Raw genomic sequence first — 27,322 nt, 5'->3', positions numbered from 1 at the left:
AAGAGGCGAGGCGTCCGTTGCTAGCCATGTGTGCGCACACGTGTCTTGGGTTCCGGGTTCCGGTTTGGAGGATCTGCTGAGCAAGTGACGCCGCCTGTTTCCCGAGGATTGACCCAGAAAATATCCAAAGTGAACGAGTCGAGGAAGTTGATGCTTAAGAGACGATATTCATTACCGGGGTTTTTCTTGAAAAATGAATTAAGAAAAAAAAAACAAAGCCATGAGGAATCTGCGTCGTTATGAAGATGAAACGAAAATGAGCCTCTGGGAACGGCAAAGAGGAAGCGGCGATGAAGTAGACGTAGCTTTGCAGGGAAATGATGGAGTCTTGGGTGTGTCTGCGTGTCTGCGTGTCTGCGTGTCTGCGTGTCTGCGTGTCTGCGTGTGTCTGCGTGTGTCTAGGCATTTTGGCTTCTCGTGTGATTTGACGCAATGGCTTGTGATGTGCGTGTGCGTGTGTCTGTGAGCCGTGGCCGGTTCAACCAACAGCTGGTTTTTCAGCTCTGATGCATGCGCGGTTTTACCACGAACTAGCAGCTGGACGAATCTCGATGACTACAGAGTACAAGGATAAAGGAGAACTATCGTTTAACGTTTTCCCGGGGTGAGCAGCAAAAAGACGCTCCTGGCTGCCGACCCCGTCCCAGCGAAAAAAAAGGCACGACGGGACAAAAACCCTGCCGTTGTTTGACAGTCGTCCGCAGCATGCAATCCGCAGCATGCAATCCATAACTTTGTCGATTCATGGTATCATTTCCCACCCGAACCCCCCTCCCCCCCCTACCCTCCCGCCTTCTCGGATTCCCTCCCCCCCCCCGCACCCGACAAGACAAGACAAGACAAGACACCCGCGCCAGCAACCACGCGCCCCCCCGTGTGACCGTCTGACGGGTCCCCGGGCGCCGGGGCCGTTTGAAAAGGCCGCGGCGCGCGCACCTGATGCGTCGTGAATTTTTATTTCTTATTTTTTTTTTTTTTTTTAATTTGTTTTCCGTGGTGAGCGGGTGCGTTTTGTTCACGAAGGGGAAGAACGGCGGGTCCCAAAAACAAGAACAAGCCAAGCCAAGCCAAGCCAGCCAACAATCAAAACAATCAAAACAAACAAACGAACAAACGGATCAAATAAAACCCAAAAAATAGAAAAAAAAATGAGAAAATTAGGAAGGAGAAGAAAGGAGGAGTTTTGCGAAAAAAAAAACGGCGAGCTGGAAAGCTGGGGGTTTTACATGCGTGTACTATGTGAATGTGAATGCGGGCCGACGCCTCGAGCCGGAGGAAGAAGGGGGACAAAACAACAGCGCCATCGGCAAGAGCAGCAGCAGCGGCGGCAATAATAGCAGCAGCGGCAGCAAAGGGGCAAGGTTGGTGCGCAAGGGGGTTGGGATATCACGGTACAGGAAAAAAAAAAAAGAAAAAGAAAAAAGGAAAAAACGGACGAGGTGGGAATAAAATCACGCAGCAGGCAGCGTGCTGTCTTTCTTTTTTCCTTCTTCCTTTCTTTTTTTCCCCCTTTTATTATTCTTCCCCGAGACGCTTGTGCCGGGACGGCTCACGGGACGGTCGACGGCCGCGCCGGCTTGACGGGCCAGCTGTCGCGGAGGGCCTGCTCCTGGACCCAGTCCACGCCCTGGTCGGCGCACCAGGCGCGCAGGACGCGCAGCGAGGCGTCGGCAATGTCGTCGACGGTCGACCAGGGCTGCACGTCGACGCGCAGGCGGGCCGGGCGCACGGCGGCGTTGGCCTCGCGCACCTGCAGCCACAGGCGGTGCTTCCGGCGCTCGCTGCGCACCAGGCCGTCGAGGGTGACGCCGTGCGCGCCGGGGCTGTCGAGGTGGATGTAGCACTTGAGCATCTCGTCGAGCGCGACGGCGTGCAGCAGCAGCAGCATGGCGTACAGGGGCTGGTGGCAGCCGGGCGCGTCGGCGTCGGCGGCGGCGGCGGCGGCGGCGGCGGCAGCAGCGTTGCCGCGGCGCATCTCGCCCTGCAGGAACTCGAAGAGCGGGAACATGCTGTTCCAGCCGGTCGGGTCGCCCGTCTTGCTGAGCATGCCGCGGTGGAGGTTCTGCGCGTGGAAGCCCATGACGAAGGCGATGATGCTCTCCAGGCTGAGCACGTAGCCGAGCTTGAGGGCGTGGGCGTCGGCCGGGGCCCGCGCGTCGCCGCGGCCGGCGGGGCTGCGCTTCAGGTCGGCCTGGTGCTTGAGCTTCTTGCCCACGGCCTTGAGGAGGTCCTCCTTCTCCTTCATCAGCCGCGCCTCGGGCCTGTCCGCCTTGCCTGCGGGCGCGGGGGGGTCGCTGCCGCCGTTGGGGCGGCGGTCCGTGGCTGAGGCCGAGGGCGTCGTCGAGGTGGCCGGCTCGGCGGGCGTGTGGGCCGCCGAGTTGGTCGAGCTGACGCGCGACATGGTCGTCGTCTTTTTGGACGGCGTCGACGGCGTGCCCAGTTTGGCGGGGGCGGCGACGGCCGCGGCGACGTCGGACGAGCGCGGTCGCTTCGCGGCTGTCGCGTCGGACGGGCCGCCTGCCTCGGCGGCGCCCATCATCGGCCGCTTCCTCGCCGGTGCTTGCTGCTGCTGTTGCTGCTGTTGCTGCTGCTGCTGCTGCTGCTGCTGCCGTTGCGGCTGCGGCTGCGGTCGCAAGGCGTCGTCGCTGCCCGCCGCACGGCAAGGTTTCCGGTCTTGCTGCTCCCGTTCGGACTGGCTCTGCGAGTTTTTCCTGTGCAAGGGCGGCGGTGGCGGCGGCGGCGGCGGCGGCGCCCGCGCAACAATCTTTGCAAACGACGCTCGCAGCCTCTTGGGCACGCTGAGCACCATGATCAGTCTCCTGCGGTGGCCAAGCTTGCTGACGCGCTTGGCAACCTCCTCCGCGCCGCCGCCGACACCACCACCGTCGTCGTCGTTGTTGATATCGTCGTCGTCGTCCGCCGGGTGCCTCTTGATGCCCAAGGCGTCGCGGCCATCCTTTGTCTTCTCGTCCGACGAGTCCGACGACGACTTCTTGCGGCGTCTCAGCTCGGCCTCGACAGCTGGAGGCAGCGTGGGCGACAGCAGCGGCGGTATGGCCACGGGCAATTTTTGCCTCTTGGTGGTGGTGGTGGTGGTCGTCGTCGTCGTCGTCGGCGGCGGCGGCGGCGCCGCCGCATCCGCAAGCCTCTTTGGCTTGGTCGCGGCGGCGCCGGCAGCATCGCCCGCGTCGTCCCGCCTCTTCTTGTCCCTTTTCGTCATTGCATCGTCGTCCTCTGCGCGCGATCGCTTTTCCCGGCCACCGAAGCTGAGGTGTAACGGGGAGAGGAGGGGTGGTACGAATGTCTTGGCGGCGGCGTCGGTTTTCGTGGGTGTCCCCCGGTTGCTGTTGACCGAGCTGGGGCGCACGCCGTTGGCAGCAGCTTCGCCTCGCGGCCGTCCAGCAGGGGGTGTGCTGCGGCCGGGCGGAGCAGAGCCTTTAAGGTTGGCCCTCCCGTTGGTCAATGAGTGTGCAGAATGTCCTCGGTCATCCCTTGACGACGACGGCGGCGGCGCTGGTTGCGGCTGTGGTGCGGGGGGCCCGCCGCGGTCTCGATCGCGATCGCGATCACGATCACGATCACGGTCACGGTCACGGTCACGGTCACGGTCACGGTCACGCGACAATGGTGGGAGTTTGCCGTCCTTACGCCGGTGGGCATCGTCGCGATTGAGCAGCTGTGGCCGGTCGTCCGGTTTGGAGCGTTTCGAAGGGCGATCATCATCCGCGTCGAGCACACGTCGCTTGCCCGCGGGCGACGGCGGCTTGAGCGGCAGCGAGGCAGGTTTCGGCGGCAGCCTGCTGGGGATCGTGTCAGCTTGGCGGCTCGCTTGCTTGGCTCCCGCAACCTCTGCGCACCTCGATTCCGCGGCCGCGGGCCCACGGTCGCGACTCGGTTTCGCCTTGGCGCCGCCGGACAAGCGGGACGCTGGCTCGCGCGTCTTGGGGCCGTTGGGGGGGTCGGTTCGTCGGGTCGTGCCCGGGTGTTGCGTTTGGTGTTGCGTTTTGCCGCCGTCGACGTCGACGGGCGTGGGCGTGGGCGTGGGCGGGCGGCACGCGGCCGAGGGGACGGATGCCGGCGCGGCGCGCTCGCTCTCCTTCCTCTTGGCCGCGGCTTCTGGTTCGGGCGGCGAGGCCGAGGCAGGCAGCAGCGCGCCCGTCTTCTTGTTCCTGTAGTCGCTCAGGGACAGCTTCTTCTTCTCGCCGGCGTTGGCGGCCCTGGAGAGGGCGCCTACGTCGCGAGGCAGGGGTTCCGAGGGATCCTCGCGCATGTCGTAGTAGGAGCGGGTGAACAGGGTGCCGCGGTCGGCTTCGGACAGGAAGGTGGAGTATTGCAGGCGGGTGTTGTGCCATTCCTCGAAGCGGCGTTTGGCGCCGCGAGAGGAGCGGGCGTCGTCGCCTTCCGGGAGCTGGCAGTAGCGCCGGGTGGGAGAGAGCGACAGATGATGTGGTTTGTCTGGTAGGATGCGCTTGGACAGCACCTCGACCGTCTTCGCCGCAGCTTCCATTGTTCGCGGGGCGTGACCATACCGAGAGGCAGGACGCGGCGACGGTGGCGGCGGCGGCGGCGGCGAGGACGAGGGCGAGCAATGGCGCGCAAATCGAGGCTGGAGCAGCCAGAAGAAAGGGAAGAGTTTGGGAAGTGGGGGGGGGGGGGGGGGGGGGGGGTTGGAAAAGGTCAAAAGAGAGAGAGAGGGAGAGAAAAGGCCCCGGGAGAGAGGGTGTTGCGGCGTCTGGGGCACGCAGCGTGACGAACCAAGCCTCGGCCCAGATGATGTGGTGCGTGGATGCGGATGGTCGGCGCGGGCGTGCCGTCTCGTCTGCTGGGCGGTGATGGTGATGGTGATGATGATGGTGATGGTGGTGACTTGACGGCAACACGGCGGGCAGGCGACAGCGAGCGAAGAGAGGGTATGAGGGTCGGGGTCTGGTATGTCGTTGGATCCAGGGCCAAGGTCAGGGCCAGGAATGGGGCGGATGGGCTGTCGGAGCCGGCGTGGGCGTGGGTTGGATTGGATTGGATTGGATTGGATTGGACTGGATTGGACTGGATTGGATTGCCACTGCGTCCCACAGCTGATTCACTCCCGCAATGTCGCAATGTCACTGGTGACGATTCGGCGGGGGGGGGGGGGGGGCCACTGATGGATCCTGGATCCAATTGATGTATCGAGAACGAGACTGGTGCAGCTGGTGCGTCTGGTGCAGCTGGTGCGTCTGGTGCAGCTGGCGAAAGGGACCAAGGCCAGCCAAGCCGACGGCGACGGCGACGGCGACGGCGACAGGGCAGGCGGGCAGGCGGCACGCTTCAATGTTGGGTTGCTGGCGAGCTGGTGTCTGGCTGGCATGTCCCGATGCAGAGGGGACAAAAGGCCCTGCCGGCGTGGCACCTGGCACTAGGCATCAGCAACAGCACAGCACAGCACAGCACAGCACAGCACAGCACAGGCCTGCTTTGCTTCCTCGCAGGCAAACGAAGGGCCGGTGGGGGACCAAGAGAAAAAAAAAAAAAAAACACACACACACACACACACACACAAGAGAAAACCGCACGACGGGAAGCGAGTGGCGAATCGAATCGAATCGACTTGCCTTGGGACCAGATAGATCCACCAATCCCTGGCCGCCCGTCTCACCTCTTCCCCTCGTACCCGGTACCAGGTACCTAGCTCCTTAGAGGGACCTAAGGTATGTACCTAAGGTACGCAGCCGCCGTGAAGAAACACCAGCCACGCCCGTCGGAGTTTTTCACTTTTTGCCGGTACGTACTGGTTGGTTGCCTGCCTGGCTTGCTCCCCTTTCAAAGTCCATGTCAAGCCTGTCATCCGCGCAGGGTGTGTGGCTGGTGCACCCGCGGCGCCGTGGCCAACTGGCCTTCCTGGCCTGGTCGTGCAGCTTGGTTCCATGTTGACTTCCCGCGGCCAGGCTTCCCCTGGACCCCCGTGCAGGCACCTGCGCCCCTGGCCCTCAGGGGTACGTGGGTACAGGGGTACAGGGGTACAGGGGTACAGGGGTACTAGGGGCACGCGGCGTCGCGTTGCGTTGCGTTGCGTTGCGTCGCGTCAACGTCAGCGTTTGTCCGGTCAATCGTGCCGTTGTCCCTCTGGAAGTTGAACAGCGCTGCTGGCGTCTGCCCGGCCCAGCTGCATCATAGGTACGTATACGGTATAACATTGATGAAAGATCGGGTACATGCATGTAGTCAAAGGGAAAATCGCCGTTTGACTACCTACCTAAGGTAGGTAGGTACCCAGATCAGGAGGCAGGTAATAATCCGCGCTGGGCTGAAATCCCCGCCTTCACTGGTAAACCCTGGACAGGAATAACAAGTAAACAGCTGCAAATCAGCCTTTACAGAAAACTGCTGCTAGGTGAAAATGTGCCAGTGCTGCTCTTTACCAGTACACCTGCTGTGCGGCCAACTGCTTGGTACTGGCCACCAGCACACATGCAGCCTAATGTTTCATGTCCTTTATTCCACACGCATTCGCGGTGACGGTAGCGCCAGGCCGCAGCACGCTCAGAGGCAACACTGATTTCTCCACGATGCAGAATATGTCTGGTGCCTCGTCATTTCAGAACTCGCCCGTCACCTCCGTTGCCGCTCAGCCAGCTTCGTGAACCCGCCCACGCGGCGACTGCAGCTAGGTATGTAGGTGTATGTCGGTGTATGTCGGTGTACGTCGGCAGTTGACCCCCCCGAGTCGAGTGACTCTTCCGAGTGGCAGCTTTCACCAGCAAGTTACCGGGGGGGGATGAGAATAAAAAACTCCAAAAGCAATGTGGCAGAGTCGGATTATTTCGTGCCAGGTCGGCCCCCGTTGTCATGTACCTTTTCCTTTTCGGTCGTCAATTATGTTGAAGCTTCCGCTTCCTCCACTCCGCTTCGTCGTCCTGCCTGCGCATTCCTTCAAGCGCAGATATTCTGTCAGTGAGCGCCGAGACTTGCCTCGGTATGCCCTTTGGAAGCGTAGCGTTGATGTGCTCGACTATATCGCGATACAGCGGCTTTGTGGTAAAGTTGGCTTGCCACGCATGAAGCACCTGCAGCTGCACCGCCAACGCCTGCAGATGCTCCGCGCTCTCTTTGCTCGCGTCCCGCAAACGAGCATCAAGGTTCGTGAGGGCGTCGTTGCACACCTGCATCCCCGTGTCAAGGGCCGCCAGCTGGCTGCGAGACCAGGCCGTGAAGCTCGAAAAATCCCCCTTTAGTTGGTCCACGTCTCTGCGCAGCGATTGCGCCTCGACCTGCGACTTTTCTGCCTTGTCTGCCGCCTCCTGCGTCTTGCATCGTTCCTTGTCGACGAATGACCCAATCTCCGTCGCCACCTTGTTCAGCTTGAGCTGCATGTCGGCCTTGATGTGGCTGGCAAGAGAGTCTGAGAGCCGCTGCAGCCTTTCTTCCATCACGTCGGGAGCAGTCGTGTCCGGAGGGCCCTTGTGATTACTCGAGGCACTGGAAGCCCTCGAAGCGGGTTGTCGGCTGTGCTTGTCGGATCGAAGGGAGGCCTCGAGAGACCTGATTGCCTCGGACATTTGTGCGCACTGCGTCGACTGCGTCTTGATATCCTTGGCGCAGTCCTTGATGTCCCGTTGCACGTTCTGAATCATGGGCAGGCTGCTGTCGGCTTCGTTGCTGTGAAGGATTGATTTGATGCTTTCGACCGTGTCTGCTAGTTTTCGCAACTGTGCCCTGGTCTTGCAGCCAGGTGCGTTGTCCATGTTCTGCGACTGTTTGCTTGCTCGGCTACTATCGTCTGACGACATCATGCTGTCCAACTCCTTGAGAGTTTCGGAGACGTCTGCCTTGCCAACCGTGTTGAGCGATAACCATTCCAACCGACCAAGAACCTCTTTTTGCTCAATGGTCCATTTGGCCATTTCACTGTCCATCTGGCCCTGTTGCGACGCTACCTCTGTGGAGAGTCCGGAATGAGCCCTGCTCAGAGTGTTGAGTTTCTGGTCCAAGAGCTCGAGCCTCCGCTCGAGCCTGTCGTTGCGCTCCTTTTCTTCCTCGAGGCTCCTTTTCAAACCTCTGTTTTCGCTTTCGAGAGTGGACTGAGACGACTTGATCTTGTCGACAGCATCGTCCAGCTGCTTGCCGAAGGAGGATTTCAGCCCTGCGCGAAACCCCTCCAGCCGAGCCTCGACTTCTTCTCTCTTGACAGCGTTGTCTTGCGTCACAGGCTCTTCGCTCCTCACGTACTTGTCGAGAAACTTGTATGAAGCAGAGATGAACTTGGAGTCAAGCAAGTTGATGTGCTCCAAGTATTTTTTTCTGTTTTTTTGACATTGCTCAACCTGGTGCTTTAGTATGTTGACGTAGGGTGCCGATTCGACGCTGCTCGGCGGGCAACGGCTGAGATCATTTTGGAACTTCTTTTCCCTTTTGCCCTCTTGCTCGTATTGCACAAAACACCACGTCCTGTCGCTCTGCAAGTCAAGGAGGCGCTTCAGCTCGCCATCCCGCTGTGGGACAGCTTCCGGCTGTGGCTGATTCTGCGCGTCTGGCGAACGTGGGCTACGTTGTTGACCTGTAGGGGGGGGGGGGGGGGTTCAGCCGAGTGCTCTTGTAGGGGCCGGCGGCGGAAGGCGTCTGGTCTGGTCTCTGTGCTCAAACATACCTGGAGGTATGGCGCTGGCGGTGCCTCGGGTGGAAGCCATCTCTTGCTTTGAGCTGACTGGTTTGGCGACGATCTGCAGACTGGGGACCGCGAGCCTTGGGTGAGGGCGCATGTCCAGCGTGAATCAGATGGCTGCCAACGCTCCTAAAGCCTTCACCACTGCCGTCGTAATCGTCATAACTCCCTCTCCAGCTTCGATACCAATCAAGGTCAAGGTCCAGTGGGGTTTGCGCACTTCATGGGGGGGATGCTCATCAAAGTTGATCAAACAAATCGTCCGTCGCCTGGATCACCTGACAGCACTTCGGCCGCCTTTCCCTGCCAAAGCAGCTGCCAGATCAAGTCACGTGCTGCGAGCCAGCTGGAAATTTGCGCGTGCGCGATGTTGATGACGACGACGATGACGATGACGATGACGATGACGAACGATGGGCGATGACGGTGAGGGTAGGGAAAAGGCGACGGATATGTGATTTATCAGAAAGTAACAAGAGAGGCGACAACGGGCCATGGAAATAGAGGGCATATTTCTGCCTGATATGTGAGGCTGCCATAAGGAGCAGAGAACTAACTGGTTGGCTTACCTGGCTCGGCTGGTCAAAACAGCGCGCAGCAAAGGCACTAGGGCTGCTTCACTAAAGGCAACTAGAGCATCGCAAACGCGGCTGCAAATAGAGCCCTCACAATAAAGCGCCAAATGCGAAAAAACGTCGTCCCCGTGCCGTGTGTTTTGACACGTGAGTTTGGACGAGCAGATGCTGCACATGATGTCGAGGCTGGCATGTGGCATGTTATCAAGCCGTCAGTGGATGAGCTGGCGGACGAGCTGTGTATGTTTGAACAATTCCATAATCCCAGGTTGCATCAATACACACGACGCAAAGCCTTGGGCGAAGTACATAAGTTCGCCGTGTTGCCGCGCTGCCGCGCTGCCGCGCTGCCGCGCTGCGCTTACATCAATGCATGATTGGCCAGCGGGGCCCTGCAACCAACCCAGCAAAAGTTGCCCGTGCGACCCTGAGAAGGCTCGAGGCGCCAAGCTTCTTTTTAAACCTCCGTAACCATCCTTAGTTCCTTTCGACTCTTGCACCGGCCGATTCGCGGGGGGAAAGCAAATCACCATCACCATCACGACCATGGCCGCAGTGAGTCCGAGCCGCGCACGCATCATCGTCGCGTCAGCCTAACTGTTTGACTCGCAGCCAGTAGTGACCGTGTCCGAATCAAAGGACCTGCGCGGGCTGAACCTGATCGCGGCTCACTCCCACATTCGAGGCCTCGGAGTCGATGCCACCAGTCTCGAGCCCCGAGCCACGTCGCAAGGCCTCGTCGGTCAAGAAAAGGCCCGAAAGGCCGCCGCCGTGATCCTGCAGATGATCAAGGACGGCAAGATTGCCGGCCGCGCAGTCCTGATTGCCGGTCCGCCAAGGTTTGTCTTTTTTTTTTTTTTTTTTTCCTTTTCCCAGCAGACCCCCAACCCCCCCCCCCCCCTCCGCCTACCGGGGGCGCGGATCGGGCGGCGTCGATTGGAATTCCCTCGCTAAAGCCCGTCTCGCTTTGCGCAAAAACCCCCCGCGCAGCACGGGAAAGACCGCCATCGCCATGGGCATGGCGCAGTCCCTCGGCCCCGACGTCCCCTTCACCTCGCTCGCGTCGTCGGAAATCTTCTCGCTGGAAATGTCCAAGACGGAGGCCCTGACGCAAGCCTTCCGCAAGTCGATCGGGGTGCGCATCAAGGAGGAGAGCGAGATCATGGAGGGCGAGGTGGTCGAGATCCAGATCGACCGCAGCGTCACCGGCAGCACCAAGCAGGGCAAGCTGACCATCAAGACGACCGACATGGAGGCCGTGTACGACATGGGCGGCAAGATGATTGACGCCATGACCAGGGAGCGCGTCATGGCGGGCGACATCATCTCCATCGACAAGTCGTCGGGCAAAATCACCAAGCTGGGCCGGTCGTACGCGCGCTCGCGCGACTACGACGCCATGGGCGTCGACACCAAGTTCCTGCAGTGCCCGGACGGCGAGCTGCAGAAGCGCAAGGAGGTGGTGCACACGGTGACGCTGCACGAGATCGACGTCATCAACTCGCGCACGCAGGGCTTCCTGGCCCTCTTCTCCGGCGACACGGGCGAGATCCGCAGCGAGATCCGCGACCAGATCAACACAAAGGTGGGCGAGTGGAAGGAGGAGGGCAAGGCCGAGATTGTCCCCGGCGTGCTCTTCATCGACGAGGTGCACATGCTCGACATTGAGTGCTTCTCCTACGTCAACCGGGCGCTCGAGGACGACCTGGCCCCCGTCGTCATCATGGCCAGCAACCGCGGCAACGCCCGCATCCGCGGCACCAGCTACCGCAGCCCGCACGGCCTCCCCGTCGACTTCCTCGACCGCGTCGTCATCATCAACACCCACCCCTACGCCGCCGAGCACATCCGGCAGATCCTGTCCATCCGCGCGCAGGAGGAGGAGGTCGACGTCTCCCCGGACGCCCTGGCCCTCCTCACCAAGATTGGCCAGGAGGCCGGCCTCCGCTACGCCAGCAACCTCATCAGCACGTCGCAGCTCGTGTCTGCCAAGCGGCGAGCCAAGCAGGTCGGCGTCGAGGACGTCCAGCGCAGCTTCCAGCTCTTCTACGATCCCAGCCGAAGCACCAAGTTTGTCGCCGAGTCCGAGAAGCGGCTGATTGGCGACGACGGCGCAGTGGATTTGTCGGTGGCGGCGAACGGACCAGCCGCCAGCGCCGAGAAGATGGACCTGAGCTAGGACTCTCTTCAACTTCTGCTCTATTTTCCTTTTTTTTTTTTTTTCCCCCATCTCCCATCTCTCCCACCCGGGGACTGGTTACACTTTTTTTTTCATGCAAAACCGTGAGAGCTGGACGGCGTTTTTTTGTTTTGTTTTTTTTTTTTTTTGGTTGCAAAAAAAAGCATTTTTCACCCCTGTCGATGCTGCTGGGCTGGATGGATGTTGGGACTGATGATTTTCTTGTTTCTTTTTTTTCTATATACATTTGCTGCCTCTGTTGCCATAGCCCTGTCGTGCGTGGTGCACCTCCTCCGGGACTGGCGTCTCGAGAAAGATGCATTGAAACCAACATGGTCTTCTCGGTTAGCCGCGCGTGCAACAAGTGGTGATATCTGCGCGTCCGTCCAACGTCACGTCACATCCCATCCGCGTCACCTGTACAAGAGCTCCAGGGATGACCATGACCCGCCATTCATTCATCTTCATGCAGATTCCCTCAGGAACCAGCATCTCTTGCCAGACAAATGCTCTGCCGATCACGGACTCGGGCCATCTCACGAGCGGGCTGGGACCGGAGCAACCGTCACCTGCGAGACACTCTATTACGGCTGCCACATAAAAATCCAACGGTAGCCTGCTCCCCGGGTCAATACATCTTGACCGGCTCTTACACGCCCTCCCCCTCCCCCCCCAGATGCGCCTAGACGATATGCGTCGCCGCATTACGTTGTTGTAGTCCCGTCTTCATTATTCGCTTACTGCATTTTGCATTTGCATACAAGGGAGATGGACGTTTGTTCTCCCTGCAAGTCCTTGCACCGCCTGGCCCGATGGACCAGGGCCGCTGGGGGAAAAAAAAGAAAAAGAAAAAGAAAAAGAAAAACAACCAAACGCCGTGGTATCACCCAGATATGCTAGCCAGAATAAAACCCACATCTCTTGGTGCCTTGTGATCGGATGCGTACCTGCGAGGCTTTGAGACGCATGTTTCTCCGCCACGAAAAGACAGGTCTCGTCATCTTGATTCTTCTTTGCTTGAGAAACAGTTTTCTCTCTTTTTTTTGGTGGTTTAAAATAAATTGAAAAAAAAAAAAGAAGAAGAAGAAAAAAAGAATCAAATTGCCGCCCTATTGTTGCTCCAGGGCCGAGGCTTGCATGGTTAGAGCCTTGTTTCCGCGAAGCAGGTCCTCCAGCCATTCTGCAGCCATGGCTAGAGTCGTGCTCTTGCTGAACCCGCCCCCCCGCAGGCCTGGCACAAGCTCGCCGAGGTCGTCAAAGCCCTCCTTGATCAGGGTTCGCCGTTTTTGCTCGCTGCGAATGTGGTTTTCGCGCTTTTGCTCCTCCGAGAGATTCTCCCGCGGCGGCTTGGCCCCGTTGACGGCAGCTTTGCGGCGCCGACCGCCGCTGCCGGTGGTATCCGAAGGTGGCTCGGAGCCGCTGGCCGACCTTTCCGGCTTGATCTTTCGCTTCCTGCCGGATTTCGACGAGTTGCAGTCGCCCGCTTCGTCGTCGTCGTCGTCGTCGTCGTCGTCGTCGTTTTCGCCGCCGCCGCCGCCGCCGCCGCCTCTCGGAACAATCTTGCTCTTCCTCCTCTTTCTCGGGGGCGCGTTGGGGTCGTCTTCCCGCTTCATGGACACGGGCGCGTCCCCGTTGCTGCTCGTGGGGGGGTGCCGGTGGACAGGGCTGGCAGGGCGGCTGTTCACCGCGCTCCGATTGACCTCGAGGCATTCCAGGCACTTCATCTGGGTCTGGTGCATGGATTCCACAGACTCCTTCCTCGGCTCGGGTACGTATCCCTGAATTTCGGTGAAGCTTGCATCTGATCCCCATTGGAAGTCTGTCACGGCCGACTTTGAGGCCGACGCCGCGCCCTTGGAACCCCACATCCACCGGGTGAATGTGTGGTCGGCTTCTGCAATCTGACCGCTTCGGCGATTTTCTTCCTCGAATTCCTCCATTGGCTGGTGTCTCAGGTGCCCGACCGGATACACGCCGGGTCCCCGGGCACTGCTGTGTTCGGCACTGGTAGTGGTACCGCCGCCGCCGCTTTTCGGGGCGCTGGCACGAGAGCCATTCTGGAACAAGGTCGCCGCTGCACTCAAGACATCGTCCGAATGTTGTAGGGGAAACGTGTGCGGTGGCTGCGGTTGCGGTTGCAGCTGTGACTGAGACTGCGACTGAGACTGCGACTGAGACTGCGACTGCGACTGCGGGGGAGGAGGCGGCGGCGGCGGCATCATCATGCCTGATCCAGGGGACAGAATTCGAGACATATCGTTGTGTTGACCGACGGAATATGCAAAGGCGCCGGGAGTGTCTTGTGGCCCGAAAGAGGTGGAAGATCCGAGAAACTGCGGAGGAAGATCCAGCCAGGCGTCGCTGAAGTTGAGGCCCTCGCCAAACGACGGCATATTGTACTGGTTCGAGGTCATGTCCTCGAAAAAGGAGCTCAAAAACTTGCTATCGTTTTCCGTAAGGAGCGGGGCCCCCGGCGCGGGTTCGGGCGCGCCGTCAAAGAGATTTTCTTGAGATGAGTCCACCGAGTCTGTGGGCACACGCGGCAAAGGAAGAAAATGCGCAAAGAGTCAGCTCAGGGGAGATGGTGAACAAATCAACAGCGGCAAAACGGCCGCGCGCCGCCCCCCGGGGGGGACATGGCAGTAACGGGGGAGGAGGGGAAAGGCCGGGAAGCGGACCACGTACACCCAAACATGAGCAAGGGATCGGACTCAGGCTGCGTCGAACCCATCCTGGGAGGATGCTGCACGGCGAGCATGGGGATCGTTGTTTTGACGGCGTTGCAAGAGAGTCGGGAGGGTCGAGTCGGCTGGCGGGATGGCGGGGGACGTGACGGGCTTCCTCCGGGCGACCGGAAGCGTGCGAGCAAATGACGGCCAGGGACTTGTGGAGAGGGCCGACGGACGGCCTTTATGGTGCGTGCGTGCGTGCGTGCGTTTGGCGAGGCTCGGCGCTCGAAAGGTCTCGTCTCGAGACTCCGTTCTGCGGGGAAACCAAACGAAACGAAACGAAACGAAAGGCAGCCGCGGAAATCTGGGGTAGTGGGCAAGGTGAAGAGAAACCGCCAGGCCGGGTCGTGGGACAAGTTTGTTGGAAGTCGACGAGGATGGCGGGCGTTGAAGAGCGCAGCAGAACAAACTCAGTTGCACAGCGAGAGGGTGGGGCCGAGTCGGCTGGCGCCTTTTTATTCTGGTGGCCACCAGCTGGTCTGGCCTGGCCTGGTCTGGTCCGGTCTGGTTTTCAGACTTCTGGTGGTTCTTTTGTGGTCGCCACCGCCTGGCCATGTCCCTCCATGTCCCTCCATGTCCCTCCTAGTGCTCCATAGGAGGTCTGCTACTGTCTGGTAGGTGCCTACACACATGTACTAGACCCAGACCGGTGCTGCTGCTACCAGGTAGTTACCTGCTACCAGCAGTCTGTACCTCCCCATGACCAGGGGATGGAAACGGACCCCCCCAAGGCCTGAGCATGAGCCTGAGCATGAGGCGTCGGCATCCCTAGCGCACCAAGCCGACTCGGCTGGACGGATGCCCAGAGGCCCCAGGCTTGTGCGTGCAGCTGCGCGCTGCGCATCGAGTCTCAGCACTAGTTCTTGCGGGTCCCGCCTTGGCCGACGCCAAAAAGCCCCCTGCTGTCTGTCCGTCCTGTCCTCTGCCAGACGCAACCTGAAAAAAGTTGACTCGAAATGACGCTACGCCATGGAGTCAGGACCTGACTCCCCCTCCTCCTCCTACTCCTCCTAGCCGGCACCACCAGTGACCAAGCAGCTTGCGTCAACTCGGGTCCAAGCAAGCCCAGAATCCAGAAGACCAATGGCCGGCACCTCCCCTTTGTTATGTCTTGTTCTGCAAGTCCCCTCTCCTACCAGACATCAGCCTGGACGTGCCGTGTACGTACCGCAGTGCAGGACTCGGGAGAACAACAAGAGGGTCCCCCCAGTCCGCACCACCAGCGTTAATGCGACGGCAGCCCGCCCACCTGAGAATCCCTGACGATGCAGCTGCGGAGGGGAAAGCTGGGATTCAGTTTACCTTTGATGAGACTTTGGTGGTAGCGGAGCCCACTGCCGGGATGTGCCTTGCGCCTTGTGCGTGAGCGTGTGCGTGTGCGTGTGCGTGTGTGGTGTTCTCGCGACCCTGCCCTAAAGGGTCGTGCGGGGGAAAAAAGGGAAAAAAGAAAAAAAAAAATTCAACTTGCATTGACGTAACCTGGACTTTGTTAGCACGATGATGCTTTCGCGAAGTGAATACCTTGCATGGTGGCGGCTGCGGCCCCACACAAGGCCCCTTCAACCACACGCACGTGAGTGATGGGCCTGACCGCGGCCCTACTATAATCCGCGACTTGCTCCCCCACCGCCCAACCAGTGGGGAAGTACAAGTGGGCAGCGAGATAAGGTCAGGCCGCGACGTCCAATTAGAAATAATCCTTTGGCACCGGGGGTCACCGAAGCAAGGCAAACCAAACCAGATCACGGAGATTGGCATCGCAATTTTTGCCCTTTGCTGCACCAGGAGCTACGGAATCGTCATCCTGTTCGCATAATCTCGCAAAGTCGCCCCCGTCGGCTTTGATAGCCCGTCCCCTCTGTAAGCCAGGCACACAGAGACGCGGCTTCAGGACCCGTAGAGGACATACCCCAAGCCATTCACAAGCCCACAAAAATACATAAAGCAGCCCATATTGAAAAAGAAAAGAAAAAAAAGAAACGGCAGCTTGAATTGCTCCTTCAGAGGCGCCCAGTGTACGGAGTATTCACAAGAGGTACTTGTACCTAGGTACCTACCTCTTGGCAACTCGTCCGTCCTGGCTCTTGTTGAATTGGATACCTCAGGCTTCCGAGCTGGTTCCAGTCCTTACCAGACGCAGACTGTCCAATACGAGCCGTACCTACAAGATATTTGCTGCCTGCACAGCCGTGATGTGATGCGATGCGATGCGATGCGATGCGATGCGATACAATTTGTTATGTAACCTGCCATGACTTGTCATGACCTGAAACGGTGAGTCGTCGCTACCCTGGATATGCCTGAATCACGCACGAGTCAGTGAGTCTCTGCAGCACGCTCTGCCAAGCGACGTCTCCCATGTAACCCAAGGATCGGGTCCGGATCCGGGTCCGCCCCTTGACTTTGGGACTCTCAAGCCAACGTGTTGCTTGGTCCGTCATTGCCCAAGCTGGCGCCCCAGCCAGTTGAGGCAGTGGGATGATTGTCATCATGTGGCTCCACCCCGCCCCACAACAAGCATAACTCGCCCTTTTGCATGGCCCTGCCGACCTTTTTTGTACCGAGTAAGCGAGGGAAGGAAGCTTTGGGAATATTCTTGTACGCGCACGAATCACATGTCTCTGGGTCGCCATGCGGAAGGCATCCCACGCCAGTTACGGCTCACAACCCCGTCTGGACACGGTCGGTACGGTGCCTTTCTCCTGGCCAGTTGCAGCAGCTCTTCGCGCACCCACCGTCAAATCCATCGTTGTGCTCCGTGGTACGTGCCGATGCAACGCAATAATGACTGGCTCGCGCCCTAGGTGGCCCATCGTTTGCTTACCAACCGTACGGTCTCCTTGGGAACATCTGCAACCCAAGGCATTGTGCTGGTTGATCTGTGCGACTTGACAAGGTGCCACGGGTTTTTGGGTTGGGTCTCTTTCTCAATTCGTGGGGTAAGTTTCTTCGATCCCACTCGGCCCATGGCGCTGTTGAATACAACCAACCATCCGTCGCTTGGATTACGACAAGGTCATCCTCTTGAACACCCCTTGGAAGCAAGACTGACATAAAGAGACACACACTGTGTGGTAGAAGCTACCTTGAGGCTCAAAGTGCTGCCCATTGTCGCGGCGACCAGGCAACTGCAGGAAATACGAGCAGCCGGAATCCGAACGATGGCGTAGGAACTGAAACGTAGTTGCTAGCCTTGTCGATATGAAAAGCCATGCTCTCGTACGAGAGAGTTCGGGCCGCACCACCCAGCGCAAGCAATGGCGGTGCAGTCAACTGCTGTGTGTGACAGTGATCCCTGAGGTCCTTTGTCCTGGGTTCATCAGCCATGTACTATGATATGGCCCGACGACCTCTGGTGGCTGAACAATCCCCACGCGGGCTTGCCGCCAACAAGAGCATCCGCGACGTCGAGTCGGCTCGATGTTTCGTTACATGATCCCTCAATGAAAGTGGCTTTATGTGGTAGGACGTATCATCGTCTGCAGGCTACAAACTTGGGAGGAAGACGCTTGTTGGTGGAGAGCCATGCTTGTCTCATCCGACGCCTGCAACCGGAGCTGTGACAAACTTCACCCTCGAAAGGATCCGGGGATATCTCGCTGCCCAAGTCATGTCGAGATCAGCATTCGCATGAAACATGAATCGGCGCGACACAAGTGCATTTTTTTCGGTGCAAGTTTCTAAACGCGAGGACCCATGGAAAGTATGGAGCAACCCAACAAAGGAAGCTCCCTGGACAGAGTCGAGGGAAATGATTAGAACAACGACAGACAGGCTGGTGGTAGGGGACCAGCCAGACCCGTCATCGTAGGCTTCGAGAACCATGCATGGCTGGGACTCGGCAGTGAGCAACCGCAGTGCTTGGATGCGGATGTGAACGGGGGAAGGCATGCCGTCCAGGGGCCACGGCCCTTGTGCGGTGAGCCGATGCACCAGGGCCGTTTCGGACTGTGCGGTGTGCCCCATTGCGCAAATGACGATTGTCCTGACCTTCTGGTGGTGTTCTGTTCGTGTTCTGGCTGATGATCTGTGTTCTGGAACGAGCATTAGGTGCTTCTAGGCAGGACAGGGGCAAGGAAACAGAGAGTCAGCAATATGAGACCAAAATATTCCCGCCCCGGGAAGACGAGATGAAAGCAGATGGCGATTCCGCTTCTCGAGCCCCCCTCACCGTTGACTGCCCTGCTTGACGCTTTCTCCAGGCAGGAGGCCTGCCAACGTGCTTCGCGCGTCTATGATGCGGGGCTTGGTACATAAGCTGCGATCCCCCCCTCCCTTCCCCTGGGCCGGTACCTGGCGTGTCTGTCATTTCACGGTGACCAGGGAGTGCGGGGTAGGCTGGAGTCAGTGGACAGGCAAGGGAAGGAAAGTGTCTGGTGTGTCTGGTGTGTCTGGTGTGTCTGGTGTGTCTGGTGGCTTGAGACGTCATTGCAGCCTGCGTCGCTCCTTCCGGGTCCAACCGGCCCCTTGCTCGCTCCCCATTCCGTCTTGGTCCTTCCTTGCCTTTGAGCCTTGAGGTGGCAGGGCATTTCCGGGGCGCTGCCCACTGCACTGCACACTGCACTGCCCCCCGCCGGGTTTGCCAGTGGATGTCTGCACAAGCCACCAGACGCAATCACCTGGCTTGGCCAGCCGCCAGACAACTTGGAAGCCCAAGGTGCCAGAGGAACCACCTGGTACATACCTACCTACCTACATGTACCTACCCGGCAGCCAAGAAAGCCTCAAGTTGCTCCGGTTGGACCAGACCACACAGACAGCATGTTGAGCTGTCAATGGCACGAGCAGCAGCTGTGGACTGAACTTCGGTGCATTACAGTTTCAATTTACTGCGACAGGAGCGCCTTGGAGTTCAGACGGTCCGTTCTATCGGGCTTTGCCACTCAACCTTGACTTCTCCCTCGAGTCCTCCGGCATCTGCGTCATCTCGGTTCCTTCGTTCTCGTCAACTTGACGCGGCACATGAAGCGTTTTCTTCCGACACGCAGGCGCAAAAAGACAAAATTCATGGTTATCCAACAGCACCAAAACAGACAAGCTGCTCGGTTAGCCCATGCTTGACTTGACGCCTTGGACTGGCGCATCCCCCCCAAACTCTGCGCCACCAATGCGACCTAGACATGACGACAGAGATCCGATTTGCCCACACCCTCTTTGTTCGTGGCCCAGGCGTTTAGTCTCATCATTGTCAACCGCGGACGATTGTCGAACGAGACCTTTCAATTCCTGCTTTACCCGCCGCTTGACGTGACCTAGCTTTGTTGCTTCCTAGGCTCCCGAGTCTCTCCAGCTGCCCGTTTCCCTAACCCATCATCCCGTCCCAAGTCTTCGCCATCATTTCCCAAGATGGGACCACGAGCGACGGGGCTGTCGGCCAAAAGCTCTGTCCTGCCGCTGCGATCGATTCCCCCGGCCCTCCGACCGTTGGTTCGGGCGTACCTGCTGGGCTATGCATCTGCAGTATTGCCAAGACTCCTGACCCTGCTTCTGCAGCATCTTTCCTACAGAAAACGCGCGACGCCCAAGTACGCGCTGCCGGAAAGGGATCAAGCCTCGTTTGTGGATTCGGCCAAGCATATACTCAGGACAGGCTTGGATCCATGCCGCTTCCCAACGTTTTGCGCCGCCCTCGTTGGCGGTTCGACTCTTTTACAGGTCTGACATCCATCACCTTGGCGTTCCCAACCTACTGCGCACAGCAAGACAATCCGTTTCCTCCCACCTCGACCGCATATCTTCAGTTCTACTGGGGGTCACTTGTTTTTGCATTGAACGAATTTGTTTGTTGGAAACTGTCGCATCTGGGTAGCGAGCATGTAACGCAGCTTGTGCTTTATAAAGCCTGCTTTCTGCTTCCATCAAGCTTGTCCACCCCTGTTTTCCCTCCAATTTTGCCCACGCGCCTTCTAAATCTGTCTGCCCCCTCGGCTAAATCCATTCGCTGACCGATGACGGGCATCTCCCATAGGCTCCCTTGAGCGCAATACTAGCTCGCTCCAGTGCAAATCTTGGCGACGCAGCCCGAATCAGGTATGTCGAGCGGATTCACCGGCGACTTGAGAGCGATCCGACCGTTGTACTGACATGAACGTCACTCGTTGTCTGGTCATGTGTCACAGACTTGCGCGATGGCTGTCTACATTCATTGCTGCATGGCTTAGCCTTACGCTATTGCAAGCTAAGAACACTTGGCGCAGACGTCACACCGGCCCTGCTGGTCGATACGTCGATCCGCAAACCGGTGTGAAGCTTGCCGGCAGAACCGTTGACTTGACGCTTTTTGCCGTCACGCAAGCTGTAGATGTCATTGTGGGCGAGTTGTGGGCGCGACACAAGACGAGACGCCAAGCGGCTCGCAAATGGACCAAGGTAAAGAAAGCCCTGCTTGCCCTGTCTTGTCCGCCGCCGACTGCCCTGAAATGGCTGCCAAGAATCTAACGTTGCCGTCCTGCATACAAACAGGTCGAGGCCCTGGTTTCACGAATGACAGACTCGGTGTCGTTTGTAGCGTCCTGTGCCCTCATCATGTGGTCATGGTTCTATGCCCCAGACAATCTTCCTCGCGCCTACAACAAGTGGATCACTTCGGCAGCTCAGGTGGACATTCGGCTCATCGAGGCTCTTCGCCGCTGCCGGACGAGGGAGCTCAGCTATGCCAGGGACAACGGCCAAGCCCCTCTGCTTGGCTCCATGTGCAGAGACTACCACCTCCCCTACGAATGGGGCGATCCGTGCAAGGCCATCCCCTTCCCCTGCGACCTTGTCCACATGGGCCGCGGCCCGTCGTGCGAGTATCACGCCTGGCGGCGGTTTTGGCTTTCCTGGAAGTGGTCCATGTACACGTACCTGCCGCTGGCGCTTGCGCTTCAGCTTCGCAGGCCCAGGCGCAGCAGCGTCAGGGCTGCCGTCGCTTCCGCCACGCGATCGTCGGCGTTCCTGGGGACTTTTGTAGCCCTGTTCTACTACGGCGTTTGTCTCGGCCGAACGCGAATCGGTCCTCGCGTTTGGGGGAGAGACGCGGAGTGCCGGCAACGCATAGACGGCGGGTACTGCGTCGCCGTGGGGTGCTTCCTGTGCGGCTGGAGCGTCTTGATAGAGACGGCAGGTCGGAGGAGGGACATGGCGCTGTTTGTGGCTCCTCGGGCCATGGCCACGCTGCTGCCGAGACAGTACAGGATGGAGGTGCGGTGGAGGGAGAGGCTGGCGTTTGCGGCAAGCACCGCCGTGGTGTTTACGTGCGCAATGGAGAAGCCGGGCAGGGTGCGAGGCATGCTGGGCGGCATCCTGGGATGGACGATGAAGGAGTAAGCGGCGTGGCGGTGCATCGTGAAGAGCAGGATGACGACGATGCTTTCCGACGTGGCTGGCCAAGAACTAGTTGCTGCTGTGCAGAACTACTCTACCGTGCAGCTTGTTCCGTGACTGCCGTTGACGAAGGGTCCATTCCTCCGGCACCAATCTGGGACCCCCCCGGTGCCAAGCACCGCGGCCGATCCGGCCCCCCGTCACACGAATCACCACCATCACCACCATCACCCCCTCGCCCAGTACACCGCGCCCAGGACAAACACACACGTCAGCACGTCCGTCCTCACCGTCCCCATCACCTGCGCGTACCTCCACCCCACGACCAGATACCCCCTCAGCGGCTCCGGCAGCACCCCGAGCACCGCGCCCGCCCCGCCATCCGGCGACCGCCCCCCTCGACCGCCAGCCGCGCCGCCACCAGCACCACCTGGGCCGTCGCAAACGCCCACACGAACCGGCGCCGGCGCTCGTCGTCCTCCCCGCCACCCTTCCCGGCCGCCCGCCCGGCCTCGCTGCCCGAGAAGCCCGCCAGGCGGACGAGCCAGACCCCCAGGGCGAGCGATACCACCGCGTGCGCGAGCCGCCACGCCCACGCGCGGCCGCTGGGCGCCCTCTGCGTGTGCGTGTGCGTGTGCGTGTGCGTGTGCGTGTGCGTGTGCGCCTGCGGATGCGGGATGCCCCGCGCGCCTAGCATGGCCTGCAGGAGCGCGTCGGGCTGCTCGGGCCGCGGGGGCTCCCACACGCGCTGCGAGATGTCGACTTCCTCGGGGTCCGGGTGCGCGGGCGCGCGTGCCGGCGCGGGAGCTTCTGCCGCAGCCCGCCAGGGTCAGCGCGTGGAATGTGTGGACAGAAGAGAAGAGAAGAGAAGGCAAAAGTACAAAAACAAAAAAGAAAAAGAGAAAGGGGGGAAAGGAGGAAAGGGGGAGAGAAAGTCCGGGCTGGGTGGCAGCCGTCACGCACCTCCGACCACGCGGCCGCCCATCCCGGTGATCCTGCTGAGGCGGTCGGCGCCGCCGGCCTTGAGCTTGGCTTCGCGGCGCTCCTTGCGCAGACGGGCTTGCTCCGAGGCCCGCTGCGCGGCGGGCGCGGCGGAAGATGCGTCGGCGGTATCGGTCATGCTGCGGACTCGGCGGGGGTGGAATATCTCTGGGACCCTAGGGAAACGGGGTAATAAAGAATAAAGAATAAAGAAAAAAAAAGAAAAAGAAAAAAAATGGAAGAAAAGAAAAAGAAAAGGCAGAAGACGAGAGGAGGAAGAGAGAAGCGACGCGGGGGAATTGGGGTGACCGTTGGGAGGGAATTGGCCTCGCGCGTTATCGATTACGGTGCGGTGGGTCCGGGCGGCTTTGTTCCCTTGCTGGGTCGGCAGCTGCTCATGACACTTGGGCCTATGATTCAGGCGACGTTGCGCATCAGGTTCTTTATTTTAGCTGCGTCATGGTCCATGCTTGTCATGCTTGTCATTCTTGTCATGCTTGTCAGGGTAGATTTGTCAGTCCGAGGCACCGACTGCCAAACTCATCCCACTTCGGCAACCACAGGGCGTCACGCTTCTTCACTCAAGACCAAGTCAATAACCAACATCGGCAACATCGTCTTTTCTGATTACATAGTTCGTTTTACTCGCCCCGGTACCCATTTTCCGCTCATGGCTCTTCTCTTCTCATACCGCCTCCCCTAGCCTGATGCAGCCTATTCTACCCTTCCCACCCCTCGGCTTTCATACATCAGGGCGTCGCCTTGCTCATGCTGATGAGACGCTTCACACCAACCTGTCGTCACGTTAGCACATCTACTCTTTGATTCACGCGCAAACTTCGACACAAGAAAAAGAAAAAAAAAGCTTACCATCCAGTTGCCGCATTCGTCAGTTCTGTCTCGCTGAATCTCAACCTGCAGCTTTTGCGCCGTCGCGTAATCTTTGCCTTGGACTGCATCCGCCAGCTGCGTGAGCCGCTCAATAGTCCATGGCTGAACCAGCTCCTCGTTGTTCAGGTGGTCAAATAGCAGGTCCAGCCTCTTTTGCGTGTCCTTGACCTGCGGGGTGAATGTTGCGGGCGCCTTGGCAGCAACTCGCTGCATGTCTTGGGTCAGGTTGTCGAAAAGACGCTGCGCGTTGGCCGGAATGTGGGATCTGTCGCCGGGAGGATGCCTAGCTTTGGGAGGAGGAGGAGATGCTGCTGCTGCTGCTGCCTTTGGAGGAGGTGGTGGGGCCGTTGCTAGCTGGGCAGGAGGCAACCCGGATGGGGGCGGACCTGTTGGTGGCGGGCCCGTCCCTTGGCTCTGCTGGGGAGCATACGGTGATGGGGCGTATTGGCTCTGGGGCGTCGCCTGTTGTGCTTGTGGCGGCGCTCCGTAAGGATTCGCTGGAGGCGGTGGTCTGCTGGCCAGTCCGGATGGCGGAGGAGGCATGAACCCTGCCGCTGGAGGCTGATTCACTTGCTGAGCCGCCGGGGCAGGGGCATATCTGTTGGAGGGCGGCGCGCCGGACGGGGGCGCGTTGTACGGAGACGCCGTTCTCGCGACGCCCTGAGGCATCGCTGATGGCACGGCGCCAGGCTGAGGCACGGGAGGCGTATACTGGTTTGCAATGGTGGAGGAGGGTCTGGGAGGAGGGGGGATGCCCTGGGGCGGAGGCGGCGAGGTCAGTGGTGACTGGACTCGCGGAGGTGCGCTGCCCTTGGGAGGAGGGGCTATAGGCGACCCGGTGCGTGGTCCATAAGGGCCGCTCAAAGGTGGTCCGGTCTGAGGGCCCGACGGAGGGCCTGCTGTGCTTGATGATCCTGGAAAGGGAGACGTTATGGGGGCAACCGGGGTAGATCGCCTGGGTACAGCCTTGGTCACCAGCGGCACGTCGTTCCAGTTCTGCATGTTCCTGGCCTTGCTCAGAGGGGGCCCAGACTGCGCTGGAGTTGAGCTTCGGGGGGGACCGGTTCCCGTCGGCGGAGGAGGAACCATGCCACCGCCGTACGCGGGCTGGGCGTGTGCCTGATAAGCCCCCGAGGGCTGTTGGTAGCCTTGTGGTTGATACGGGTTCTGCGACGGCGCGTACGGTGACGGCTGGGCCGGAGGAGCTTGCGCCTGTCCGTACGCGCCGTATGGGTTGGCAGAAGGCGCGGGAGTTGCCGCTTGAGGAGACATTGGGTAGCCGACATTGGGCTGCGCTCTGCTGGCAGCCTTGGATGCAGGTTGACGAACGGCAGCTGGAGCTGCTGGTTTCTGCATCGCCAGCTTGACGCGGTTTCGGCCAATGTCCGCCGCAGGATAGCTAGACGGTAAGAGGTCAACGTATTTCTGAGCCACCTCCAGCTGACCGTGACCGGCGAGGATGTCGGCATACTCGGTGTACTTGTCGTACAGAGTAGCCAGCTTCCAGCCAGAGGTCTGGCTCTGCTCGGCATCCTGGAACTTGCTGACGTGCCGGAAGATGGTGACCTTCTCAATAAAGTTTTGAAGCAACTTCACGTGGACCGAGAATCCAGAACCCCCTGCCGCCGCCTTCAAGCCCTCCTTCTCGGCTTCATCCAGCTCGGCGGTCCATATGGTCACCACCTTTTCCAACTTCGAACCAACCAGGTAGCAGAAAGAGGCGTCCTTCCTAGACCCGTGGTCGTATATTCGATCACCGAGCGCTTCGCAAAGGTCGGGGAATTCGGTGGGGTCGGAGAAGGTGCAGATGATTGCCATGGTCTCCTTCCAGCTCTCAAGGTCCGCATTGTAGACCACATCCCACAGATTCTTGGAAATGACGGATCCGAGCACGCGCATGTAGCTCGGCATCCCATTCTTCTTGGCCAAGTACGCAGACTGCACCTTGTCCACGAGCTCCTGGCCTCCGCAGTTTGCAATGAGGAAAGCGTCGGCAATGCGCTCTTCTCTCAAGCATATGTCGGTAGCCCTGGCAAAGTTGCCAAGCATAAGTGCCTTGGTGATGTCCTTTTCGACGGAGCCATCCCCATCCGAGAAAAGCTGGAACGGATTGTCGTTTGCCGTTTTGGTGCCGGCAACGCTCGAAAGGAAGTCGTCACCGTCGTCTCCGCCGCTGAAGAAGTCGGACACCTCTTCCTTCTTCTTTTCGGCATCGTTTTCAGATTCGGCTTCGTCGGTGGGTTTCTCGGCAACATCACCATCTTCCTTGCATTCGCCATTGACAAGCTCATCCTCTTTGAAGCCCAAATACTCAACAATCTTGGCTCGCGAGTTATCCCCAGCAAGCGTTTGCATAACCTTCCAATCAGCTTTTTCTTCCTCGGTTTGGGCTTGTTGTACACGCTCCTCGCAAATGGCCGCGACATTGCCCGATCCCACAGCCTGCTGAAATTTCTCGCTCGCCTCCGACACACCTGCGTCGGCAGAAAACTTCGTAATGATAATCTTGGAGGAGCGCTTCTGTCCTGGCTGAGCTGGGTTCGCCTTGAAAACCACGAGCTTGGCACCGTAAGCAAAAGTAGCCCCGACCGGGCGCTCGAGCCATTTAGGTGCCTTGCTGAGCGACCAAGACGCACCCTGGGGTTGTGTTTGGGCAGCCCGGAAGAACTCCTCGCCGTCCAGATTCGTCTCGGCCGACTTTTGGGAGGTATCCGGGTTGGTGTTCTGCAAAGTCTGAACCGTAATCTTGCCATCAAAGCTTGCCGTCGCCGACAAGTTGGGATCGCGAGGGTTGAACCGAGTCTGGAAAGTCCAGTTGGTCATCTCGGGTAGCTCGCCATATCGCTCGCCTGTTTGAGGGTTCCACACAATTGTGCGATTGTCCTTGCCCGACGATAAAAGCAGGTCACTATCCTGAGAACACCATGACAGAGACAAGACGCCCCGTTCATGTCCTTGAAGGGTCCTCTCCGGAGCGTTGGAATTGCGTAAATCCCACAGCAAGATTACAGGCGTGTTCTCGTCCGGGGTAGCCGTAAGCAGCTTGGTAGAGTTATTAGGGTCCCATGCAATGGCGCCGACACTTTTCCGGTTGTTGTTCAACGTCAGGGATGCCTTTTTGGTTTTCAGGTCCCAGACAGTGACTAACCCCCCAGAACTGCCAGTCGCCAGTATATGTGACACCTTTTTGTTCCAGGCCAAGCATTCTATGTCATCGGAGCGGGCGGCGGGGCTTTGCAGCCTAAAGGGCTTCTCCATGTCATTGACGTCAAATATGTAGAGCTCTCCCTTGGCTCCTGCAGTGGCCAGGAATTGTGGTTTGAGAGGATTGAACTCTAATGCTTTGATACCATGGGTGTGGATGGTAGTTCGCGAGATGAGCGCGTCCGAAGCACCAGCCAGGAGCTTGGCGGCATCCCACAGCTCGAGGGAGCCATTTTCGAGGCCGCCAGCGATAATGCCTTGTGTATACTGGGAATATGCAGGCCCCCAAGCAATATCATAGTATCTTGTTCAGTGTCAGTAGCTGAAATCTATGACTAGAGCGAGTTCCCAACGCGTGTACCTTGAATCGGTTGTGAAGCTGGCGAGTGGTTGAAGCTCTAGCCCTTGTTGTTGGTCATCCAGACAAAGGTCCCAAAGTTCTAGCTTGCTTTCATTGGAAAAATCAGGGTCGAAGGCATCGGCTCTGGTTCCAGTCACCAGAAGAGGTTTGCCGGATTCGGGATACCAGGCAAAGGTGGCCGTTCGGGGCACTTCTCGAAGGCGCACCATGATGGCAGGCGGGGTGGTCGAAGACAATCAGAGACACAATCTCGAGATGCTGTCAAGATGGTGCGAGATTCTCAGCCTTTTCGAGCTCAGATTTTGAGCCTACTTTACCATATTAGACGAGATCCGATTTTGGCGATTCTTTGCAAGGGATACGCACCAAAGTGGATGCTGTGAGGCTGGCGCAATGGCATCCAAGTCATGGATTGATATGATATGTTGCCAGATTGCAAGCTGGCTCATAACGGTCCAG

The 27,322-nt window shown here is 59.1% G+C and overlaps 8 protein-coding genes across 8 annotated transcripts; 3 read left to right on the top strand and 5 right to left on the bottom strand.

Annotated features, from left to right (window-relative positions):
- Nucleotides 1–20: 20 nt before the first annotated feature.
- Nucleotides 21–4,507, bottom strand: UV8b_08117 (uncharacterized protein; the record flags this gene model as incomplete). The annotated part of the gene is made up of 3 exons (XM_043145614.1): nt 21–305; nt 1,751–3,797; nt 3,858–4,507. 3 exons carry the CDS (start codon nt 4,505–4,507, stop codon nt 21–23), a joined length of 2,982 nt encoding a protein of 993 aa, XP_043001549.1.
- A 2,341-nt stretch (nt 4,508–6,848) lies between these two features.
- Nucleotides 6,849–8,735, bottom strand: UV8b_08116 (uncharacterized protein; the record flags this gene model as incomplete). The annotated part of the gene is made up of 2 exons (XM_043145613.1): nt 6,849–8,533; nt 8,624–8,735. The coding sequence occupies 2 exons, from the start codon at nt 8,733–8,735 to the stop codon at nt 6,849–6,851; spliced, it is 1,797 nt and encodes a 598-aa protein (XP_043001548.1).
- Nucleotides 8,736–9,759: 1,024 nt separating this feature from the next.
- UV8b_08115 (uncharacterized protein) lies at nt 9,760–11,392 on the top strand (the record flags this gene model as incomplete). Its single annotated transcript, XM_043145612.1, has 3 exons — nt 9,760–9,768; nt 9,826–10,052; nt 10,204–11,392. The coding sequence occupies 3 exons, from the start codon at nt 9,760–9,762 to the stop codon at nt 11,390–11,392; spliced, it is 1,425 nt and encodes a 474-aa protein (XP_043001547.1).
- A 1,109-nt stretch (nt 11,393–12,501) lies between these two features.
- On the bottom strand, nt 12,502–14,150 carry UV8b_08114 (uncharacterized protein; the record flags this gene model as incomplete). Its single annotated transcript, XM_043145611.1, has 2 exons — nt 12,502–13,919; nt 14,078–14,150. 2 exons carry the CDS (start codon nt 14,148–14,150, stop codon nt 12,502–12,504), a joined length of 1,491 nt encoding a protein of 496 aa, XP_043001546.1.
- Nucleotides 14,151–16,752: 2,602 nt separating this feature from the next.
- On the top strand, nt 16,753–17,211 carry UV8b_08113 (uncharacterized protein; the record flags this gene model as incomplete). The annotated part of the gene is made up of 3 exons (XM_043145610.1): nt 16,753–16,882; nt 16,984–17,060; nt 17,200–17,211. 3 exons carry the CDS (start codon nt 16,753–16,755, stop codon nt 17,209–17,211), a joined length of 219 nt encoding a protein of 72 aa, XP_043001545.1.
- A 2,256-nt stretch (nt 17,212–19,467) lies between these two features.
- UV8b_08112 (uncharacterized protein) lies at nt 19,468–21,429 on the top strand (the record flags this gene model as incomplete). The annotated part of the gene is made up of 4 exons (XM_043145609.1): nt 19,468–19,776; nt 20,090–20,151; nt 20,241–20,490; nt 20,584–21,429. The coding sequence occupies 4 exons, from the start codon at nt 19,468–19,470 to the stop codon at nt 21,427–21,429; spliced, it is 1,467 nt and encodes a 488-aa protein (XP_043001544.1).
- A 334-nt stretch (nt 21,430–21,763) lies between these two features.
- UV8b_08111 (uncharacterized protein) lies at nt 21,764–22,546 on the bottom strand (the record flags this gene model as incomplete). The annotated part of the gene is made up of 2 exons (XM_043145608.1): nt 21,764–22,236; nt 22,390–22,546. 2 exons carry the CDS (start codon nt 22,544–22,546, stop codon nt 21,764–21,766), a joined length of 630 nt encoding a protein of 209 aa, XP_043001543.1.
- Nucleotides 22,547–23,156: 610 nt separating this feature from the next.
- On the bottom strand, nt 23,157–27,072 carry UV8b_08110 (uncharacterized protein; the record flags this gene model as incomplete). Its single annotated transcript, XM_043145607.1, has 3 exons — nt 23,157–23,201; nt 23,278–26,806; nt 26,864–27,072. The coding sequence occupies 3 exons, from the start codon at nt 27,070–27,072 to the stop codon at nt 23,157–23,159; spliced, it is 3,783 nt and encodes a 1,260-aa protein (XP_043001542.1).
- Nucleotides 27,073–27,322: the final 250 nt, after the last annotated feature.

The sequence above is a fragment of the Ustilaginoidea virens genome, chromosome 7, assembly GCF_000687475.1.
Source record: "Ustilaginoidea virens chromosome 7, complete sequence".
Classification (NCBI taxonomy): Eukaryota; Fungi; Ascomycota; class Sordariomycetes; order Hypocreales; family Clavicipitaceae; genus Ustilaginoidea; species Ustilaginoidea virens.
This window is presented reverse-complemented; position numbering and strand designations above follow the sequence as displayed.